The sequence below is a fragment of the Pseudophryne corroboree genome, chromosome 1 (assembly GCF_028390025.1).
Source record: "Pseudophryne corroboree isolate aPseCor3 chromosome 1, aPseCor3.hap2, whole genome shotgun sequence".
Lineage (NCBI taxonomy): Eukaryota > Metazoa > Chordata > Amphibia > Anura > Myobatrachidae > Pseudophryne > Pseudophryne corroboree.
Genome location: NC_086444.1, coordinates 1,117,073,749 through 1,117,095,154, shown reverse-complemented (window position 1 = coordinate 1,117,095,154; position 21,406 = coordinate 1,117,073,749). Strand labels below are relative to the sequence as shown.

Genomic DNA, 21,406 nt, shown 5'->3' with positions numbered 1-21,406 from the left:
AGCCTCCGAGGTTGGGGAGCAGTCACACAGGGAAGAAACTTCCAAGGTCTGTGGTCAAGTCAAGAGACTTGTCTTCACATCAACGTCCTGGAGCTGAGGGCCATATACAACGCCCTTCGTCAAGCGGAGACTTTGCTTTGCGACCTACCGGTTCTGATCCAGTCAGACAACATCACCGCAGTGGCTCATGTAAACCGCCAAGGCGGCACAAGGAGCAGAGTGGCAATGGCGGAAGCCACCAGGATTCTTCGCTGGGCGGAAAATAATGTAGGCGCACTGTCAGCAGTGTTCATTCCGGGAGTGGACAACTGGGAAGCAGACTTCCTCAGCAGACACGATCTACACCCAGGAGAGTGGGGACTTCATCAGGAAGTCTTCGCACAGATTGCAAGTCAGTGCGGACTGCCCCAGATAGACATGATGGCGTCCCGCCTCAACAAAAAACTACAGAGGTATTGCAGCAGATCAAGAGACCCTCAGGCGGTGGCAGTGAACGCCCTCGTGACACCGTGGGTGTTCCAGTCGGTCTATGTGTTTCCTCCTCTTCCTCTCATCCCCAAGGTTTTGAGAATAATAAGAAAAAGAGGAGTACAGACAATTCTCATTGTTCCAGATTGGCCACGAAGGCCCTGGTATCCGGATCTGCAGTAAATGCTCACAGAAGATCCGTGGCCTCTTCTTCTTAGACAGGACCTGTTACAACAGGGGCCCTGTGTGTTCCAAGACTTACCGCGGCTGCGTTTGACGGCATGGCGGTTGAACGCCGGATCCTAGTGGAAAAGGGCATTCCGGATGAGGTCATTCCTACTCTGATAAAGGCTAGGAAGGACGTGACAGCTAAACATTATCACCGTATATGGCAGAAGTATGTTTCTTGGTGTGAGGCCAGGAATGCTCCTACGGAAGAATTCCATCTGGGCCGTTTCCTTCACTTCCTACAGACTGGAGTGAATTTGGGCCTTAAATAAGGCTCCATTAAGGTTCAGATTTCGGCCCTATCCATTTTCTTTCAGAAGAAATTGGCTTCTCTCCCAGAAGTACAGACTTTTGTGAAGGGAGTGCTGCATATTCAGCCTCCTTTTGTACCTCCGGTGGCGCCTTGGGACCTTAACGTGGTGTTGCGTTTTCTTAAGTCACACTGGTTTGAACCACTTAAAACGGTGGAGTTAAAATATCTCACTTGGAAAGTGGTCATGTTGTTAGCCTTGGCTTCGGCTAGGCGAGTGTCGGAGTTGGCGGCTTTGTCTCATAAAAGCACCTATCTAGTTTTCCATATGGATAGAGCGGAATTGCGGACCCGTCCTCAATTCTTGCCTAAGGTGGTTTAGTCTTTTCATATGAACCAACCTATTGTGGTGCTTGTGGCTACGCGAGACTTGGAGGATTCCGAGTCCCTCGATGTGGTCAGGGCTTTGAAAATGTATGTGGCCAGAAAGGCTAGGGTCAGGAAAACAGAAGCACTGTTTATCCTGTATGCAGCCAACAAGGTTGGCGCTCTTGCTTCCAAGCAGACTATTGCTCGCTGGATCTGTAACACGATTCAGCAGGCTCATTCTACGGCTGGATTGCCGTTACCAAAGTCTATAAAGGCTCATTCCACCAGGAAGGTGGGCTCTTCTTGGGCGGCTGCCCGAGGGGTCTCGGCATTACAGCTGTGCCGAGCTGCTACTTGGTCGGGTTCAAACACTTTTGCAAAATTCTACAAGTTTGATACCCTGGCTGAGGAGGACCTCATGTTTGCTCAGTCGGTGCTGCAGAGTCATCCGCACTCTCCCGCCCGGTTTGGAGTTTTGGTATAATCCCCATGGTCCTTACGGAGTCCCCAGCATCCTCTAGGACGTAAGAGAAAATAAGATTTTAAACCTACCGGTAAATCTTTTTCTCCTAGTCCGTAGAGGATGCTGGGCGTCCGTCCCAAGTGCGGACTACTTCTGCAAGACTTGTATATAGTTTTTGCTTACATAAGGGTTATGTTAGTTTTCCTCAGTCTCGGACTGATGCTGTGTTGTTTCATACTGTTAACTGGTTCGTATATCCCAGGTTATACGGTGTGGATGGTGTGGGCTGGTATGACTCTTGCCCTTGGATTAACAAAAATCCTTTCCTCGTACTGTCCGTCTCCTCTGGGCACAGTTTCCCTAACTGAGGTCTGGAGGAGGGGCATAGAGGGAGGAGCCAGTGCACACCCATACCTAAAGTTCTTTCTTAGTGCCCATGTCTCCTGCGGAGCCCGTCTATCCCCATGGTCTTTACGGAGTCCCCAGCATCCTCTACGGACTAGGAGAAAAAGATTTACCGGTAGGTTTAAAATCTTATTTTTTTTCTTAATGCAATACTGTCTGGCTTTTTTGCCATAATATGTAACTTAAGAATTGTTTGTCATTAAGACTATGTCACACCATTCTTACTATTCTCCACAGGCACCACTGTGGACTTATCTTGTATTGATCCTTGTACCAAAGACCTGTCTGACCTCTCTACGGTGACATCCATGTCATTAATATGCCATTTGCAGGACTATAGCAGCAGAGATGTTCTAGAGTGGGTTATGAGACACAATAATACAATATCTTCCATCACGCTCAGTATTTATATGAATCAGTCCACACTTTTGGTCTGTGATCCCAGAAGAAACACACATCCATTGTTCCAGGAGGTGAAGAAGACACAAGGTAGGACCTGGACGTGAAAATGTTTGCTATAAAAGGCAAAGCTGTTTAAAGATGACAAGTAGAGAAGTTGCCGGGTAGTTGTTCTATCTGTCATGTATCATTTACAGTCTATGGAATGATAGCTCAGCTGATTAGTTACTGTGGGAAACTTCTCCACCTTTTCTCTTTAGAAGGTGTAGTAAATCTCAGTTGGGCGTGGTAAAGAAGATCTACAGTATTTAGGTCGACAGGTACAATATGTCGACATGCAATAGGTCGACAGGTACAAAAGGTCTGCAAAGGTTAAGGCCAACAGGTACAAAATATCATCAGGGTCACAACGCCTCCCCCTACATCCTGCCCCCTGAGAAGAGTGGGAATAGAACGCGTGGCAATGGGCTTGTTGCGCTAAATCCCCCCCCCCGCCAGCATTCAGCTGCCAGGATCCCGCCGGTCACGCTCAACCCTCCTGACTGGTATATAGTGTGAATAGGTGCCAGGACATGGACTAATCATAGCCCAGATGAGGTACAATCATGGGACTCATCACAGTAGCCGCCAGCAAACTCCAGTGTTTGACCAGGCCAGATATAAACTTGAAAGTTGGGACTTGACTACAGCTGGCCTTAATAATAATTACACAGGACTCGGAGGCAGACACAATAAACAAGCTAAGACAGAGCAATCTAATCAGGCCTAACAAGTCTACTGTGTTTTATGCCTGACACGAATAGCCTGATCCTGCCGCAGAGAGCTGAGCAACAGGGTCACATGCAGGGGCATAGGGAGGGTAGTTCAGGCGGAGCGCAAGCTCCAGGCGCCAAATCCGTCAGAGGGCGCTGGTGGGAGCAGAGGAGCGGATCCCGGCAGCTGCGAGGAGCGGAGGTGTGAAGTGGCGGGACCTAGGGCTGCGGGGAGCGGAGTGTCCTGGAGCTGCGGGGAGCAGAGATTTCCAGAGCTACAGGGAGTGTGAGACACACACTCTCTCACTCTCTCCTGGCTACCTAGCAAGATGTGTAGGTAAGGGCTACCTGCCGCAATGTGTATATGGGGCTACCTGCCGCAATGTGTATATGGGTCTACCTGCCGCAATGTGTATATGGGTCTACCTGCCGCAATGTGTATATGGGGCTACCTGGCGCAATGTGTATATGGGTCTACCTGCCGCAATGTGTATATGGGGCTACCTGGCGCAATGTGTATATGGGTCTACCTGCCGCAATGTGTATATGGGGCTACCTGCCGCAATGTGTATATGGGGCTACCTGCCGCAATGTTTATATGGGTCTACCTGCCGCAATGTGTATATGGGTCTACCTGCCGCAATGTGTATATGGGGCTACCTGCCGCAATGTGTATATGGGGCTACCTGCCGCAATGTGTATATGGGGCTACCTGGCGCAATGTGTATATGGGTCTACCTGCCGCAATGTGTATATGGGTCTACCTGCCGCAATGTGTATATGGGTCTACCTGCCGCAATGTGTATATGGGTCTACCTGGCGCAATGTGTATATGGGTCTACCTGGCGCAATGTGTATATGGGTCTACCTGGCGCAATGTGTATATGGGTCTACCTGGCGCAATGTGTATATGGGGCTACCTGGCGCAATGTGTATATGGGTCTACCTGCCGCAATGTGTATATGGGTCTACCTGCCGCAATGTGTATATGGGGCTACCTGGCGTAATGTGTATATGGGTCTACCTGCCGCAATGTGTATATGGGGCTACCTGCCGCAATGTGTATATGGGGCTACCTGCCGCAATGTGTATATGGGGCTACCTGGCGCAATGTGTATATGGGTCTACCTGCCGCAATGTGTATATGGGTCTACCTGCCGCAATGTGTATATGGGTCTACCTGCCGCAATGTGTATATGGGGCTACCTGCCGCAATGTGTATATGGGGCTACCTGCCGCAATGTGTATATGGGGCTACCTGCCGCAATGTGTATATGGGGCTACCTGCCGCAATGTGTATATGGGGCTACCTGCCGCAATGTGTATATGGGGCTACCTGCCGCAATGTGTATATGGGTCTACCTGCCGCAATGTGTATATGGGGCTACCTGGCGCAATGTGTATATGGGTCTACCTGCCGCAATGTGTATATGGGGCTACCTGGCGCAATGTGTATATGGGTCTACCTGCTGCAATGTGTATATGGGGCTACCTGGCGCAATATGTATATGGGTCTACCTGGCGCAATGTGTATATGGGTCTTCCTGGCACAATGGGGGTCATTCCGAGTTGTTCGCTCTGTATCTTGCAACGGAGCGATTAGTCGCTAATGCGCATGCGCAATGTCCGCAGTGCGACTGCGCCAAGTAAATTTGCTATGCAGTTAGGTATTTTACTCACGGCATTACGAGTTTTTTTCTTCGTTCTGGTGATCGTAATGTGATTGACAGGAAGTGGGTGTTTCTGGGCGGAAACAGGCCGTTTTATGGGTGTGTGCGAAAAAACGCTACCGTTTCTGGGAAAAACGCGGGAGTGGCTTGAGAAACGGAGGAGTGTCTGGGCGAACGCTGGGTGTGTTTGTGACGTCAAACCAGGAACGACACTGACTGAACTGATCGCAGATGCCGAGTAAGTCTGGAGCTACTCAGAAACTGCTAAGAAGTGTCTATTCGCAATTCTGCTAATCTTTCGTTCGCAATTTTGATAAGCTAAGATTCACTCCCAGTAGGCGGCGGCTTAGCGTGTGCAAAGCTGCTAAAAGCAGCTTGCGAGCGAACAACTCGGAATGACCCCCAATGTGTATATGGGTCTACGTGCCGCAATGTGTATATGGGTCTACCTGGCGCAATGTGTATATGGGTCTACCTGGCGCAATGTGTATATGGGTCTACCTGCCGCAATGTGTATATGGGGCTACCTGGCGCAATGTGTATATGGGTCTACCTGCCGCAATGTGTATATGGTGCTACCTGCCGCAATGTGTATATGGGTATGTGTTTGAGTATATATGGGGGGGAGGTGGGTGCCATTACATGAGCATGCTCCGGGTGCCATGGCTACACGCTACACCTCTGGTCACATGTCATATGGCCAATCTGTGCTAGAGCTAAGAGGCCAAAAAGGAGTTTTGTCATGGTGTTGCCCATAGCAACCAACTGGATTTTAGCTATCATTTATTAGATTCTAAAAAATAGTAGCTAGACTCTGATTGGTTACTTTTTCCTCTGAACCGAACAATGTGAAAATTTAATAAAAATGTCTTTGTTGGAAATCAGCTGTATGGTTTAACCCTATGTATTGGATTTCACCCCATAAATTAAGTTATTAACATTCTGTTTTTTTCCAGACTGCTCAGTTCAGCTGGGGAACTGATACAAACAAACTAGGGACCTCATTCAGTAAGAGTAGCAGATTCTGCAGGGCAAGGCCGCCCAGCATGCTACCCGCCGCCCTCCAACTGCGACCACACTCTAATTGCGATCACGCCGCAATTAGTGCGCAGTCGCAGAAACTAGGGAGGCCTCCTGCCAACGCCGCCTGGCTGCGATGGCAGGAGTCCCGCCGCCTTCTTTTTTCCAAGCGGCTGCATGTGATATCACGCAGATGCCCCGAAACGCTGCCAACCTGCCCCCGTTTTCCCTGCGCCGCCCCTGCATTGTCCCGTCGCTGCCCGCCCAGCGAAAACACCCCTGCCTGATTGACAGGCAGAGGCGTTTTCGCAGGGTGGGCGGCGACGGGACAATACAGGGGCGACTGTTAATGTGACCTGACCACATATACTGCGTTTGCAGGAGCAGAACAGGACGCGTTTGCACTGCGACCAGAAAAAGGCCCTCGATTTAAATCAATTACTTAAATGATTCTTAACAGATTGAAAATTATAGTAAGTAAAATCAGAGCATTCCATTGGATTTATAAACATGGCTATGAAGGGTATCTTTACTAAAGGTCGATTTTCATTTTATTTTTTATTTTTAACCAATCTAAAATGATGTTGTAGATTCCAAGGCTAAAATACACATTTACTAACTCTAAGGGGGAGATGTATCAAAGTTTGGAGATATAGTGGAGAGAGAAGTACCAACCAATCAGCTCCTGTGATGTTTCAAATACAGGCTGTAACATGGCAGTTAGAAGCTTCTACTTTATCTCCCTCCAAGTTTTTATAAATCTCCCCTAATGTTGATGTCTTATAGATTTACTGAGCCATACTAGACAACAATATAGATATTACTATTATCCATAAAGTTGTTGTTAAATAGAAATATAACTTTCCATGTATTTTTTCACACAGGAAATTCAACAAATGTGTTGTTGAAAATTCAAGAAAAACATTTTGTTTACTCAGAAGTGGAGTCTCACGTTACACTGGTGAATTCGGATGAAGACATATACCCAACCGCTCCTTTCTCACTGGAGATCCGTATTAGAAATTATACAAAACTTAATAGCACAATGCATCATGGGAACGTACAAGAGATGGGGTTATATCATGACTTCATTACTGTTTCATTACAGTTTGAAAGTAATACACTATGTAAGTAGCACCTATTCTCACAAATGTAAAAATAAATAGCAAGATGTTTTAATAATTGATAAAGATTTAAAGAGCTAAAAAGATACAAATGAACTTATCTGGGCCAGCATTAGGTATTGTATTTATAGCGCAGTGGGCGTGGTTTACCTGACCCATAATGCTCTACACTGATACTGATTTGGAAGAAAATAAGAAAAAAGAAAAAGAAAAACAACAACAACAACAACATGTAACTTTGTGTCTGGAACAAACCATGTTGTAATACAAAGGGAGCAATGATATTTAGATTTTTTTCTCTGACGTCCTAAGTGGATGCTGGGGACTCCGTCAGGACCATGGGGAATAGCGGCTCCGCAGGAGACAGGGCACAAAAGTAAAAGCTTTAGGATCAGGTGGTGTGCACTGGCTCCTCCCCCTATGACCCTCCTCCAAGCCTCAGTTAGGTTTTTGTGCCCGGCCGAGAAGGGTGCAATCAAGGTGGCTCTCCTAAAGAGCTGCTTAGAGTAAAAGTTTTGTTAGGTTTTTTATTTTCAGTGAGTCCTGCTGGCAACAGGCTCACTGCAACGAGGGACTTAGGGGAGAAGAAGTGAACTCACCTGCGTGCAGGATGGATTGGCTTCTTAGGCTACTGGACACTAGCTCCAGAGGGACGATCACAGGTACAGCCTGGATGGGTCACCTGAGCCGCGCCGCCGACCCCCTTGCAGATGCTGAAGAGAGAAGAGGTCCAGAAATCGGCGGCTGAAGACTTCCCAGTCTTCTTAAGGTAGCGCACAGCACGGCAGCTGTGCGCCATTGCTCTCAGCACACTTCACACCAACGGTCACTGAGGGTGCAGGGCGCTGGGGGGGGCGCCCTGGGCAGCAATGAAAGTACCTATGCTGGCTAAAAATACATCACATATAGCCTCTGGGGCTATATGGATGTATTTAACCCCTGCCAGGTTGTCAGAAAAACGGGAGAAGAAGCCCGCCGAAAAGGGGGCGGGGCCTATTCTCCTCAGCACACAGCGCCATTTTCCTACACAGCTCCGCTGCTAGGAAGGCTCCCAGGCTCTCCCCTGCACTGCACTACAGAAACAGGGTTAAAACAGAGAGGGGGGGCAACTTATTTGGCGATATTATTTTATATTAAGATGCTATGGGGTATATGCAATTGCGGTCGAATTCGCGGCAATTTTCGCCGTTTTTTAATTCGACTCAATTCGACAGGTGAATCCCGGAAGGTGGCTTCCGGAGTTCACCATATTCAATGAAAAACGGATTCGCCAGAGTCGCGGGCGAAAATCGGCCGATTTGGCGGATTTTGCCGCGATTTTAAAAAACGGTAAAAAAACGTGAAAAACCCGAAGAAAAAAATGGCGTGGGGTCCCCCCTCCAAAGCATAACCAGCCTCGGGCTCATCGAGCTGGTCCTGGTTCTAAAAATGCAGGGGAAAAATTGGCCAGGGATCCCCCGTATTTTTAAAACCAGCACCGGGCTCTGCGCCTGGTGCTGGTGCCAAAAATACGGGGGACAAAAAGAGTAGGGGTCCCCCGTATTTTTAACACCAGCATCGGGCTCCACTAGCTGGACAGATAATGCCACAGCCGGGGGTCACTTTTATGCCGTGCCCTGCGGCCGTGGCATTAAATATCCAACTAGTCACCCCTGGCCGGGGTACCCTGGGGGAGTGGGGACCCCTTCAATCAAGGGGTCCGTCCCCCCCAGCCACCCAAGGGCCAGGGGTGAAGCCCGAGGCTGTCCCCCCCCATCCAATGGGCTGCGGATGGGGGGGCTGATAGCCTTTTGTGATAATAAAAAGATATTGTTTTTTCCAGCAGTACTACAAGTCCCAGCAAGCCTCCCCCGCAAGCTGGTACTTGGAGAACCACAAGTACCAGCATGCGGGAGAAAAACGGGTCCGCTGGTACCTGTAGTACTACTGGGAAAAAAATACCCAAATAAAAACAGGACACACACACCTTGATAGTAAAACTTTATTACACACTACCGACACACACATACTTACCTATGTTGACACGCCGACTGCCACGGTCTCCGACGATCCGAGGGTACCTGTGAAAAAATTATACTCACCTTCCAGCGTCCAGAGATAAATCCACGTCCAGAGAGTAAAATCCACGTACTTGTTTTAAAAAAAAAAAACGCAAAAACCCGCTCCATACCGGACTAGAAAGGGGTCCAATGCTTTCACATCAGACGCCTTTCTCCCGAATGCCGGGACATCACGTGACTCCTGTCACTGACGTCCCTTCAGCCAATCAGGAAGCGCTACTTCCGTGGCGCTCACCTGATTGGCTGTGCGCTGTCTGTACTGTGACAGCGCATCGCAAAGCCGCTCCATTACTTTCAATGGTGGGAACTTTGCGGGTAGCGGTGGGGTCACCCGCCGGTCAGCCGCTGACCGGCGGGTGACCTCACCGCTAGCCGCTAAGTTCCCACCATTGAATATAATGGAGGGAGCTGTGCGATGCGCTGTCACAGTACAGACAGCGCTCAGCCAATCAGGTGAGCGCAACGAAGTTGCGCTTCCTGATTGGCTTAGAGACCTTTCTGTGACAGCTGTCACTGACAGGTCTCATTCGTGGAAAGGTGTCCCATGTGTCAGCATGGGACCCCTTTCAGTCCGTTATGGAGCGGGTATTTGCGTTTTTTTATTTTTAACAAGTACGTGGATTTATCTCTGGACCATGGCTGAGGTGAGTATATTGATCTTTTTTTTCAGGTATCCGTGGATTCTACATGGAGAAGAGGACCGATGTCGGCGTGTGAACATAGGTAAGTATGTGTGTGTCGGTAGTGTGTAATAAAGTTTTACTGTCGACGGTGTGTGTGTCCTGTTTTTATTTGGGTATTTTTTTCCCAGTAGTACTACAGGCACCAGCGGGCCCGTTTTTCTCCCGTATGCTGGTACTTGTGGTTCTCCAAGTACCAGCTTGCGGGGGAGGCTTGCTGGGACTTGTAGTACTACTGGAAAAAACAATATCTTTTTATTATCACAAAAGGCTATCAGCCCCCCCATCCGCAGCCCATTGGATGGGGGGGGACAGCCTCGGGCTTCACCCCTGGCCCTTGGGTGGCTGGGGGGGGGGGCCCCTTGATTGAAGGGGTCCCCACTCCCCCAGGGTACCCCGGCCAGGGGTGACTAGTTGGATATTTGATGCCACGGCCGCAGGGCACGGCATAAAAGTGACCCCCGGCTGTGGCATTATCTGTCCAGCTAGTGGAGCCCGATGCTGGTGTTAAAAATACGGGGGACCCCTACTCTTTCTGTCCCCCGTATTTTTGGCACCAGCACCAGGCGCAGAGCCCGGTGCTGGTTTTAAAAATACGGGGGAACCCCTGTCAATTTTTCCCCCGCATTTTTAGAACCAGGACCAGCTCGAAGAGCCCGAGGCTGGTTATGCTTTGGAGGGGGGACCCCACGCCATTTTTTTTTATGATTTCACCGTTCCAGCATAAAAAAAAAATAAAAAAATAATAATATTTTAAAAAATATATAAATAATATTTGTGCCTCCAAAAAAAAAAAAAAAAGTACCTAATCCCTTCTAATATAAATAGATCTGCTATTCCCCCCAAAAAAAACACAAAAAAAAACATGTTTAAATTTTTTTTATTTGTTTTCACCCTCCAAAGTGTGGCGGATTGAAAATGACGAATTTGCTGTCTAAAAGCACTGCTGTCGAATTTCCAAACTTGAATTGAATATGCTTTGGTCGAATTGCAGCACTTATATCATTGCAGAAAAGTCGAATTTGCAAAAATTCGAATTTCAAAAAGTCGAATTTTGAAAGTCCGTTTTTTGGTCGGAAAGCACTGAATTGCATAGGCGATTTTTTTTTTGGGTCGAAAATGACCCGAAATTCGACAATTTCGGGAATTCGACCACAATTGCATATACCCCTATAAGGGAAAACACTTATATAAGGTTGTCCCTGTATAATTATAGCGTTTTGGTGTGTGCTGGCAAACTCTCCCTCTGTCTCCCCAAAGGGCTAGTGGGGTCCTGTCCTCTATCAGAGCATTCCCTGTGTGTGTGCTGTGTGTCGGTACGTGTGTGTCGACATGTATGAGGACGATGTTGGTGAGGAGGCGGAGCAATTGCCTGTAATGGTGATGTCACTCTCTAGGGAGTCGACACCGGAATGGATGGCTTATTTAGGGAATTACGTGATAATGTCAACACGCTGCAAGGTCGGTTGACGACATGAGACGGCCGGCAAACCAATTAGTACCTGTCCAGGCGTCTCAAACACCGTCAGGGGCTTTAAAACGCCCATTTACCTCAGTCGGTCGACACAGACACAGACACGGACACTGACTCCAGTGTCGACGGTGAAGAAACAAACGTATTTTCCATTAGGGCCACACGTTACATGTTAAGGGCAATGAAGGAGGTGTTACATATTTCTGATACTACAAGTACCACAAAAAAGGGTATTATGTGGGGTGTGAAAAAACTACCTGTAGTTTTTCCTGAATCAGATAAATTAAATGAAGTGTGTGATGATGCGTGGGTTTCCCCCGATAGAAAATTATTGGCGTTATACCCTTTCCCGCCAGAAGTTAGGGCGCGTTGGGAAACACCCCTTAGGGTGGATAAGGCGCTCACACGCTTATCAAAACAAGTGGCGTTACCGTCTCCAGATACGGCCGCCCTCAAGGAGCCAGCTGATAGGAGGCTGGAAAATATCCTAAAAAGTATATACACACATACTGGTGTTATACTGCGACCAGCGATCGCCTCAGCCTGGATGTGCAGCGCTGGGGTGGCTTGGTCGGATTCCCTGACTGAAAATATTGATACCCTTGACAGGGACAGTATTTTATTGACTATAGAGCATTTAAAGGACGCATTTCTATATATGCGAGATGCACAGAGGGATATTTGCACTCTGGCATCAAGAGTAAGTGCGATGTCCATATCTGCCAGAAGATGTTTATGGACACGACAGTGGTCAGGTGATGCAGATTCCAAACGGCACATGGAAGTATTGCCGTATAAAGGGGAGGAGTTATTTGGGGTCGGTCCATCGGACCTGGTGGCCACGGCAACAGCTGGAAAATCCACCTTTTTTACCCCAAGTCACATCTCAGCAGAAAAAGACACCGTCTTTTCAGCCTCAGTCCTTTCGTCCCCATAAGGGCAAGCGGGCAAAAGGCCAGTCATATCTGCCCAGGGGTAGAGGAAAGGGAAGAAGACTGCAGCAGGCAGCCCCTTCCCAGGAACAGAAGCCCTCCACCGCTTCTGCCAAGTCCTCAGCATGACGCTGGGGCCGTACAAGCAGACTCAGGTGCGGTGGGGGGTCGTCTCAAGAGTTTCAGCGCGCAGTGGGCTCACTCGCAAGTGGACCCCTGGATCCTACAAGTAGTATCCCAGGGGTACAGATTGGAAATTCGAGACGTCTCCCCCTCGCAGGTTCCTGAAGTCTGCTTTACCAACGTCTCCCTCCGACAGGGAGGCAGTATTGGAAACAATTCACAAGCTGTATTCCCAGCAGGTGATAATCAAAGTACCCCTCCTACAACAAGGAAAGGGGTATTATTCCACACTATATTGTGGTACTGAAGCCAGACGGCTCGGTGAGACCTATTCTAAATCTGAAATCTTTGAACACTTACATACAAAGGTTCAAATCAAGATGGAGTCACTCAGAGCAGTGATAGCGAACCAGGAAGAAGGGGACTATATGGTGTCCCTGGACATCAGGGATGCTTACCTCCATGTCCCAATTTGCCCTTCTCACCAAGGGTACCTCAGGTTCGTGGTACAGAACTGTCACTATCAGTTTCAGACGCTGCCGTTTGGATTGTCCACGGCACCCCGGGTCTTTACCAAGGTAATGGCCGAAATGATGATTCTTCTTCAAAGAAAAGGCGTCTTAATTATCCCTTACTTGGACGATCTCCTGATAAGGGCAAGGTCCAGAGAACAGTTGGAGGTCGGAGTAGCACTATCTCAAGTAGTTCTACGACAGCACGGGTGGATTCTAAATATTCCAAAATCGCAGCTGTTTCCGACGACACGTCTGCTGTTCCTAGGGATGATTCTGGACACAGTCCAGAAAAAGGTGTTTCTCCCGGAGGAGAAAGCCAGGGAGTTATCCGAGCTAGTCAGAAACCTCCTAAAACCAGGCCAAGTGTCAGTGCATCAATGCACAAGAGTCCTGGGAAAAATGGTGGCTTCTTACGAAGCGATTCCATTCGGCAGATTTCACGCAAGAATTTTTCAGTGGGATCTGCTGGACGAAAGGTCCGGATCGCATCTTCAGATGCATCAGCGGATAATCCTGTCTCCAAGGACAAGGGTGTCTCTTCTGTGGTGGCTGCAGAGTGCTCATCTACTAGAGGGCAGCACATTCGGCATTCAGGACTGGGTTCTGGTGACCACGGATGCCAGCCTGAGAGGCTGGGGAGCAGTCACACAGGGAAGAAATTTCCAAGGAGTGTGGTCAAGTCTGGAGACTTCTCTCCACATAAATATACTGGAGCTAAGGGCAATTTACAATGCTCTGAGCCTAGGAAGACCTCTGCTTCAAAGTCAACCGGTGCTGATCCAGTCGGACAACATCACGGCAGTCGCCCACGTAAACAGACAGGGCGGCACAAGAAGCAGGAGGGCAATGGCAGCAAGGATTCTTCGCTGGGCGAAAAATCATGTGATAACACTGTCAGCGGTGTTCATTCCGGGAGTGGACAACTGGGAAGCAGACTTCCTCAGCAGGAACGACCTCCACCCGGGAGAGTGGGGACTTCATCTGGAAGTCTTCCACATGATTGTGAACCGTTGGGAAAGACCAAAGGTGGACATGATGGCGTCCCGTCTGAACAAAAAACTGGACAGGTATTGCGCCAGGTCAAGAGACCCTCAGGCAATAGCTGGGACGCTCTGGTAACACCGTGGGCGTACCAGTCGGTGTATGTGTTCCCTCCTCTGCCTCTCATACCCAAGGTACTGAGAATTATAAGACGGAGAGGAGTAAGAACTATACTCGTGGCTCCGGATTGGCCAAGAAGGACTTGGTACCCGGAACTTCAAGAGATACTAAGAAGGGACTTGCTTCAGCAAGGATCATGTCTGTTCCAAGACTTACCGCGGCTGCGTTTGACGGCATGGCGGTTGAACGCCGGATCCTAAGGGAAAAAGGCATTCCGGAAGAGGTCATCCCTACCCTGGTCAGAGCCAGGAAGGAGGTGACCGCACAACATTATCACCGCATTTGGCGAAAATATGTTGCATGGTGTGAGGCCAGGAAGGCCCCCACGGAGGAATTTCAACTCGGTCGATTCCTGCATTTCCTACAAACAGGAGTGTCTATGGGCCTCAAATTGGGGTCCATTAAGGTTCAAATTTCGGCCCTGTCGATTTTCTTCCAGAAAGAATTGGCTTCAGTTCCTGAAGTCCAGAAGTTTGTCAAGGGAGTACTGCATATACAACCCCCTTTTGTGCCTCCAGTGGCACTGTGGGATCTCAACGTAGTTCTGGGATTCCTCAAATCACATTGGTTTAAACCGCTCAAATCTGTGGATTTGAAATATCTCACATGGAAAGTGACCATGCTGTTGGCCCTGGCCTCGGCCAGGCGAGTGTCAGAATTGGCGGCTTTGTCTCACAAAAGCCCATATCTGATTGTCCATTCGGACAGGGCAGAGCTGCGGACTCGTCCCCAGTTTCTCCCTAAGGTGGTGTCAGCATTTCACCTGAACCAGCTTATTGTGGTACCTGCGGCTACTAGGGACTTGGAGGACTCCAAGTTGCTAGATGTTGTCAGGGCCCTGAAAATATAGGTTTCCAGGACGGCTGGAGTCAGGAAAACTGACTTGCTGTTATCCTGTATGCACCCAACAAACTGGGTGCTCTTGCTTCTAAGCAGACGATTGCTAGTTGGATGTGTAGTACAATTCAGCTTGCACATTCTGTGGCAGGCCTGCCACAGCCAAAATATGTAAATGCCCATTCCACAAGGAAGGTGGGCTCATCTTGGGCGGCTGCCCGAGGGGTCTCGGCTTTACAACTTTGCCGAGCTGCTACTTGGTCAGGGGCAAACACGTTTGAAAAATTCTACAAATTTGATACCCTGGCTGAGGAGGACCTGGAGTTCTCTCATTCGGTGCTGCAGAGTCACCCGCACTCTCCCGCCCGTTTGGGAGCTTTGGTATAATCCCCATGGTCCTGACGGAGTCCCCAGCATCCACTTAGGACGTCAGAGAAAATAAGAATTTACTTACCGATAATTCTATTTCTCGTAGTCCGTAGTGGATGCTGGGCGCCCATCCCAAGTGCGGATTGTCTGCAATACTTGTACATAGTTATTGTTACAAAAATTGGGTTATTATTGTTGTGAGCCATCTTTTCAGAGGCTCCGCTGTTATCATGCTGTTAACTGGGTTCAGATCACAGGTTGTACAGTGTGATTGGTGTGGCTGGTATGAGTCTTACCCGGGATTCAAAATCCTTCCTTATTGTGTACGCTCGTCCGGGCACAGTGTCCTAACTGAGGCTTGGAGGAGGGTCATAGGGGGAGGAGCCAGTGCACACCACCTGATCCTAAAGCTTTTACTTTTGTGCCCTGTCTCCTGCGGAGCCGCTATTCCCCATGGTCCTGACGGAGTCCCCAGCATCCACTACGGACTACGAGAAATAGAATTATCGGTAAGTAAATTCTTATTTTTCTGTGCATGATGAATACTGGTTGCTTTTGCATGTAGCCCATAAGACAGCTTGATTTTTATACAGCAATTTAGACCCCAACTTTACCTAAATCTCTCTGCACATGTTACATCTGCCCCACTTGCGGTGCAGCATGGTTTTCAGGTGCACAGTTATTTGCCTTTTCCCCTTTACTTCCAAATCAGAATCAGGACCAGAGTGGCCAAATTATTATGACCAGTGGCGGCTTCAGAGGTGGGGCTGCAGCACAGTCCAAAATTTTAATAGGGGAGCCACAGCAACTGCCACCCCAAACACTGCCAAACAACAAAGGCCGGGACTCACTGGCAGTTGGTGTGACTCCCCTAGTTGAATTTTGGACTGGGCTGCAGCCCCATCTCTGGTGCCACCACTAATTACGATCACTAGGGTACCACTTTGTTGGACCTTTTGTTCTTAATTCAGCTTAAATTCTTCTAGGCATGGATTCTGCAAACTGTCAGTAGGTTTTGTGGGGAATATTAGCCCAAAAGCAATGAACTGCACCTCTATAAGTTGCTCCACCAGCCTGAAGACTAGTGACAATGCAAGAAAGACCCATGTTGTCAGGGCAGTTACTAGGGGTGGGCAAGTGTACAGAGCGCAGTGACATGTGGCTAGCAGCCAGAATTGCTAGTGCAGGGGCACCGGAGCACCCTCTGGATGCTCCAGATGTGCACATTGCAGCTCTTACAGCCCCCCTGAGCTTCCTGAGGATGATTGTGGCAGTGCTAGAAGTCCCATCGCTGGAGGACCTGCCCCCTCTGCATGATGCCATGCACTCAAGTGGCATGGCCGAAACAGGGTGCACTATAGTCCTGTTACAGTGTTGCATGCTGCAGGCAAAGATATGCAGAGACTAATGACGTGTATCACTCATGAAATAATGGGTAAATTATGCTGATGTGACAGACTCTGAACGTGGAATGATTGTTGGTCCTCGCCGCAATGGTACGAGCATTAGCAAAACAACTGCACCGGTGAATTGTTAAAGGACAGCAGTTGTTATACAGGTGTACAGGGGGGCCTATAGCCAATCTGGGCCCAGGTACTGGGGAGGGGTAGTCCCCCTCCCTAGGAAATATTAGTATTGTTTTCTGTGCGTCCAAGCGAAATGAGAGTCCGTTAAAACCGATGCACGTGATTACAAGGTATCCCCTGCATCTGCTGTCTGCCCCAAGAAATAGGGCTGATGAGAGTAAAGAAAGCTAGGATAGTTAGGAGCGTAATACTCTGTAGGACTCTAGTATAAGACAAAATATTTTTTATGTCCCTTGTTTAGGGTGATAATTTAATGATAATATATTAGCGTGTAAACAAGTGTATATACACACAATGTAGCAGCTGCTTTTGCCCCTTTATGTATAAATATTTTTAATATTCTGCAGCATTTCTGACCTCTGTAGATAGAAGGTGAAAAGGAAATGGTCTCTGTTCCTAAACATTAATTGCACTTAATGGGCATGTGCCAAATGGCAGTGAATGCTCATATGATTGCAAAAATGGTGTACTTGGAGACACTTTATTGGACTGTTACATGAAGGGGCACTCCTATATATCCTAGCTTTCAGCCCTATTTCTTTTCAGCAGATGCAGGGGATACTTTGTAATCACGTGCATTGGTTTTAACAGACTCTCATTGGCCATTCTCTGCTGACGAGCACATGGTCCAAAGCAGATCCCTATTCTGACTCAAATGCATGTGCTTTTCTGCACCACTACTATCCCTTTGGCAGCGATTTCTTTATTTCTAGACAATTAATTATACAACATCTAAAGAAATTGCTGTTTTTGTGTTACAGTTTATGTTCAACTGTTTATGACCATGTTTCGGATGTTGATAGTTATGGGAGTGTACAATAATTGACACCTATATCTATCATGAATTTTTTGCACACTATGTCAACTTGTTCTTATTGTCAATGATTTCATGCTTTTGACATTGACAGTTTAAACTGGGGCATGGAATCACGGATTGTTCTGTGTATCTTTCACCAACCCCTGCCAGCCTGTGATTAATCGCTGCCTTTTTGGATCTACATATTCTGTCTACCTTTGATATTTGTTATTGACTACTAGGTAGTATTGTGGTGCTAAGAGACATCTTTACAGCATATATTACAAATCTTTTTCTGCTGTATCGCACTGAGGAGCTCAGTTCTTGTACTCAGAAATGTTATAACATCATTTGGACTCATCTTTGTCACTGGGAATGATCCCATAGGTTTCAATATTTAGGAATTGTGTTTTCACGTATACTTATTATGAATTATGGTTTTTATGAAAGGATTTAATATAGGTTACATTTTATATGAATTTAAGAGTGCCCCCAAACAAAACAGTCTTCTTTCCCTTCCTCTTTATCTCTGACATATTATGACTCTTGGGGTGCACCACCAGACATAACAATATTACTCTAATATCGTCCTTGGATGATTTACTAGCATTTAGGATGATTATATACTTGTATCTAAAAAATTCTGGTCATATATTTCTTTCCACATGAATTCAGTGTGGATATACCAGTGCATACAGTGCCGTAACTAGACATTTTAGCGCTGTGTGCAAGATAGGGCATCGGCGCCCCCTCCCTATGTTAAAAAGGGGCAGTGCGTGCCATAGGAGCGTGGCTTCATGGGGAAGGGGTGTGGCAACAAAATAATACCAATTCACATTACATATTATAGTAGTCTCCATTATTCAAATTACGCCACACAGTAGCACCACTACACCAGGTAGAGACCCTCTTACACATTACGGTGGACAGATTCCCTCTTACACATTACGGCAGACAGCGTCCCCTTTTTACACATTACGGCAGACAGCGTCCCCCTTTTTACACATTACGGTAGACATCGTCCCCCTTTTTACACATTACGGCAGACAGCGTCCCCCTTTTTACACAGTACGGCAGACAGCGTCCCCTTTTTACACAGTACGGCAGACAGCGTCCCCTTTTTTACATATTACGACAGATAGCGTCCCCTTTTTACACATTACGACAGATAGCATCCCCTTTTTACACATTACGGCAGACAGCGTCCCTCTTTTTTACACGAACGATAGATAGATAGATAGATAGATAGATAGATATCGCTAAAGATGCACTGGAAAGTTTCATCAATGGATAGAGTAACATTGATGTACATTGAAACGATAGACAGTTGTGATGATATAGTAAATGACATGTACAGTACATGGTGTGTTGTGTGATGCCTTGTTGCCTGAGCTCCTTTAGTCAGTGTATAATAGAGAGCCCTTGTTCCCTACAAAAGAGAGAGACCACACTGGATACACAATGTGTCCAGATGATAATTCTCATCTGATCTTGACAAGCCCATCTGAAAGGCAGGGTGATGCTCGTTCACATTCCCTGCTCTCGCCTGACCCAAAGTATTAGGACTGTGATGCTGGCCCATGCTACGCTCTGATACCGGTGCTCTGTAATTAGCCTTTTATTACACAGCGCTGATTATAGGGTGCGGAAAGCCGCTAAAGGGCCAGGTCTGAGCGGGCCTATTGACTGTCACAAGTGACTCACCGGAGACACTCCTGGCAGTTCCGCACGCTGTGGAGAGTGGAGACTGTGTGCGCTGCTGCTGGTGGGCGGGGGAGGAGGGTGCCCAGTCCGCTCTGATCCCTCCTGCGTCTCCCCGGTCCGGGAAGCTGTGGAAACTCCCCCATGCGGGAGGTGTCACGGCCGAGGCTAGCATAGAGCACACTGGGTTGCTGGCGTACCACACGTCGCTCACTGTAACATTGCTCCCGGCCTGACTGGCGGCGGCAGCAGCGACAGTCGCGTCCACATCCACGGGACTCAATCAGTGCCCAGCATCTGCCTATCCGTGAGGGGGCGGGGCCTAATGGGAGCGCGGGGAACAATTTGGATGGGATGCAGCACTGATTGGGTGGGAGACGAGTCTGAGGATTCCTATTGGGCGCAGTGAGATGTGGAAGGAGAGGGGACTGCTGCAGCGGCGCCGCTATCAGTTACATAGCGCTGCTGCGGCTCCCTGCTCCCTCTCCGCCTCCGGCACAGGCGGCTTGTAATGAGTCAAATTGACTCATTACAAGCCGCTGGCCATTGCGCCCCCAGTACAACTGCACTGTGTGCCAGGCACACCTGGCACACACGTAGTTACGGCACTGAGTGCATAGACCAACCCCCTCCTTTTTTTCGGGATTTATAGTTACACGGCATCTACACAGTGCCACGGGTTTCCTACCCCTGACCTAGTAGTTACTATTTCAAAGCTGACATGTCATCTACACAAACTACACATAAAATATCTATGTGAGCAGACAACATGTAGCTAAACATATATTTAGATTTACAGTGTTATAACTACAGTGGGGATCGAAAGTTTGGGCACCCCAGGCAAAAATTCATTTTAATGTACAAAAGAAGCCAAGGAAAGATGGAAAAAATCTCCAAAAGGCATCAAATTACAGATTAGACATTCTTATAACATGTCAAAAAAAAGTTTGATTTTATTTCCATCATTTACACTATCAAAAGAACAGAAAACAAAAAATGGTGTCTGCAAAAGTTTGGGCACCCTGCAGAGTTAATACCTTGTACTGCCCCCTTTGGACAGCTGAGACCTGGCAGTGTCAAGGATTGTTCTCAATCATTGGCCCTCATTCCGAGTTGTTCGCTCGCAAGCTGCTTTTAGCAGCATTGCACACGCTAAGCCGCCGCCAACTGGGAGTGAATCTTAGCTTAGCAAAATTGCGAACAAAAGATTCTCAAAATTGCGAATAGAAATTTCTAAGCAGTTTCTGAGTAGCTCGACACTTACTCTGCCACTGCGATCAGTTCAGTCAGTTTCGTTCCTGGTTTGACGTCACATACACACCCAGCGTTCGCCCAGACACTCCCCCGTTTCTCCAGACACTCCCGCGTTTTTCCCAGAAACGGCAGCGTTTTTTCACACACTCCCATAAAACGGCCAGTTTCCGCCCAGAAACACCCACTTCCTGTCAATCACACTCCGATCACCAGAACGAAGAAAAAACCTCGTAATGCCGTGAGTAAAATACCAAACTTCTTAGCAAATTTACTTGGCGCAGTCGCAGTGCGAACATTGCGCATGCGCAATTAGCGGAAAATCACTGCGATGCAAAGAAAATTATAGAGCGGACAACTCGGAATGAGGGCCATTGTCTGGAAAGACCAGGTGATGTCAATCTCAAAGGTTTTAAAAGCCCAGACTCATCTGACCTTGCTCCAACAATCAGCACCATGGGTTCCTCTAAGCAGTTGTGTAGAACACTGAAACTGAGAATAGTTGACGCTCACAAAGCAGGAGAAGGCTATAAGAAGATAGCAAAGCGTTATCAGATGCCCATATCCTCTGTTCGGAATGTAATTAAGAAATGGCAGTCATCAGGAACAGTGGAAGTTAAAGCAAGATCTGGAAGACCAAGAAAAATATCAGACAGAACAGCTCGCAGGATTGTGAGAAAAGCAAGTCAAAATCCACATTTGACTGCACGATCCCTCCAGGAAGATCTGGCAGACACTGGAGTTGTGGTACACTATTCCACTATAAAGAGATA

The 21,406-nt window shown here is 47.9% G+C and overlaps 1 protein-coding gene across 3 annotated transcripts in view; it reads left to right on the top strand.

The window, feature by feature from the left end:
* LOC134927742 (uncharacterized) overlaps nt 1–21,406 on the top strand; it is a 104,441-nt gene that overhangs the window by 62,726 nt on the left and 20,309 nt on the right. For all 3 annotated transcript variants that reach the window (XM_063922653.1, XM_063922662.1, XM_063922645.1), the window contains exons 2-3: nt 2,421–2,672; nt 6,909–7,151. In XM_063922653.1, coding sequence (XP_063778723.1) covers nt 2,421–2,672; nt 6,909–7,151 — 495 coding nt within the window. The remainder of the gene's footprint in view (nt 1–2,420; nt 2,673–6,908; nt 7,152–21,406) is intronic.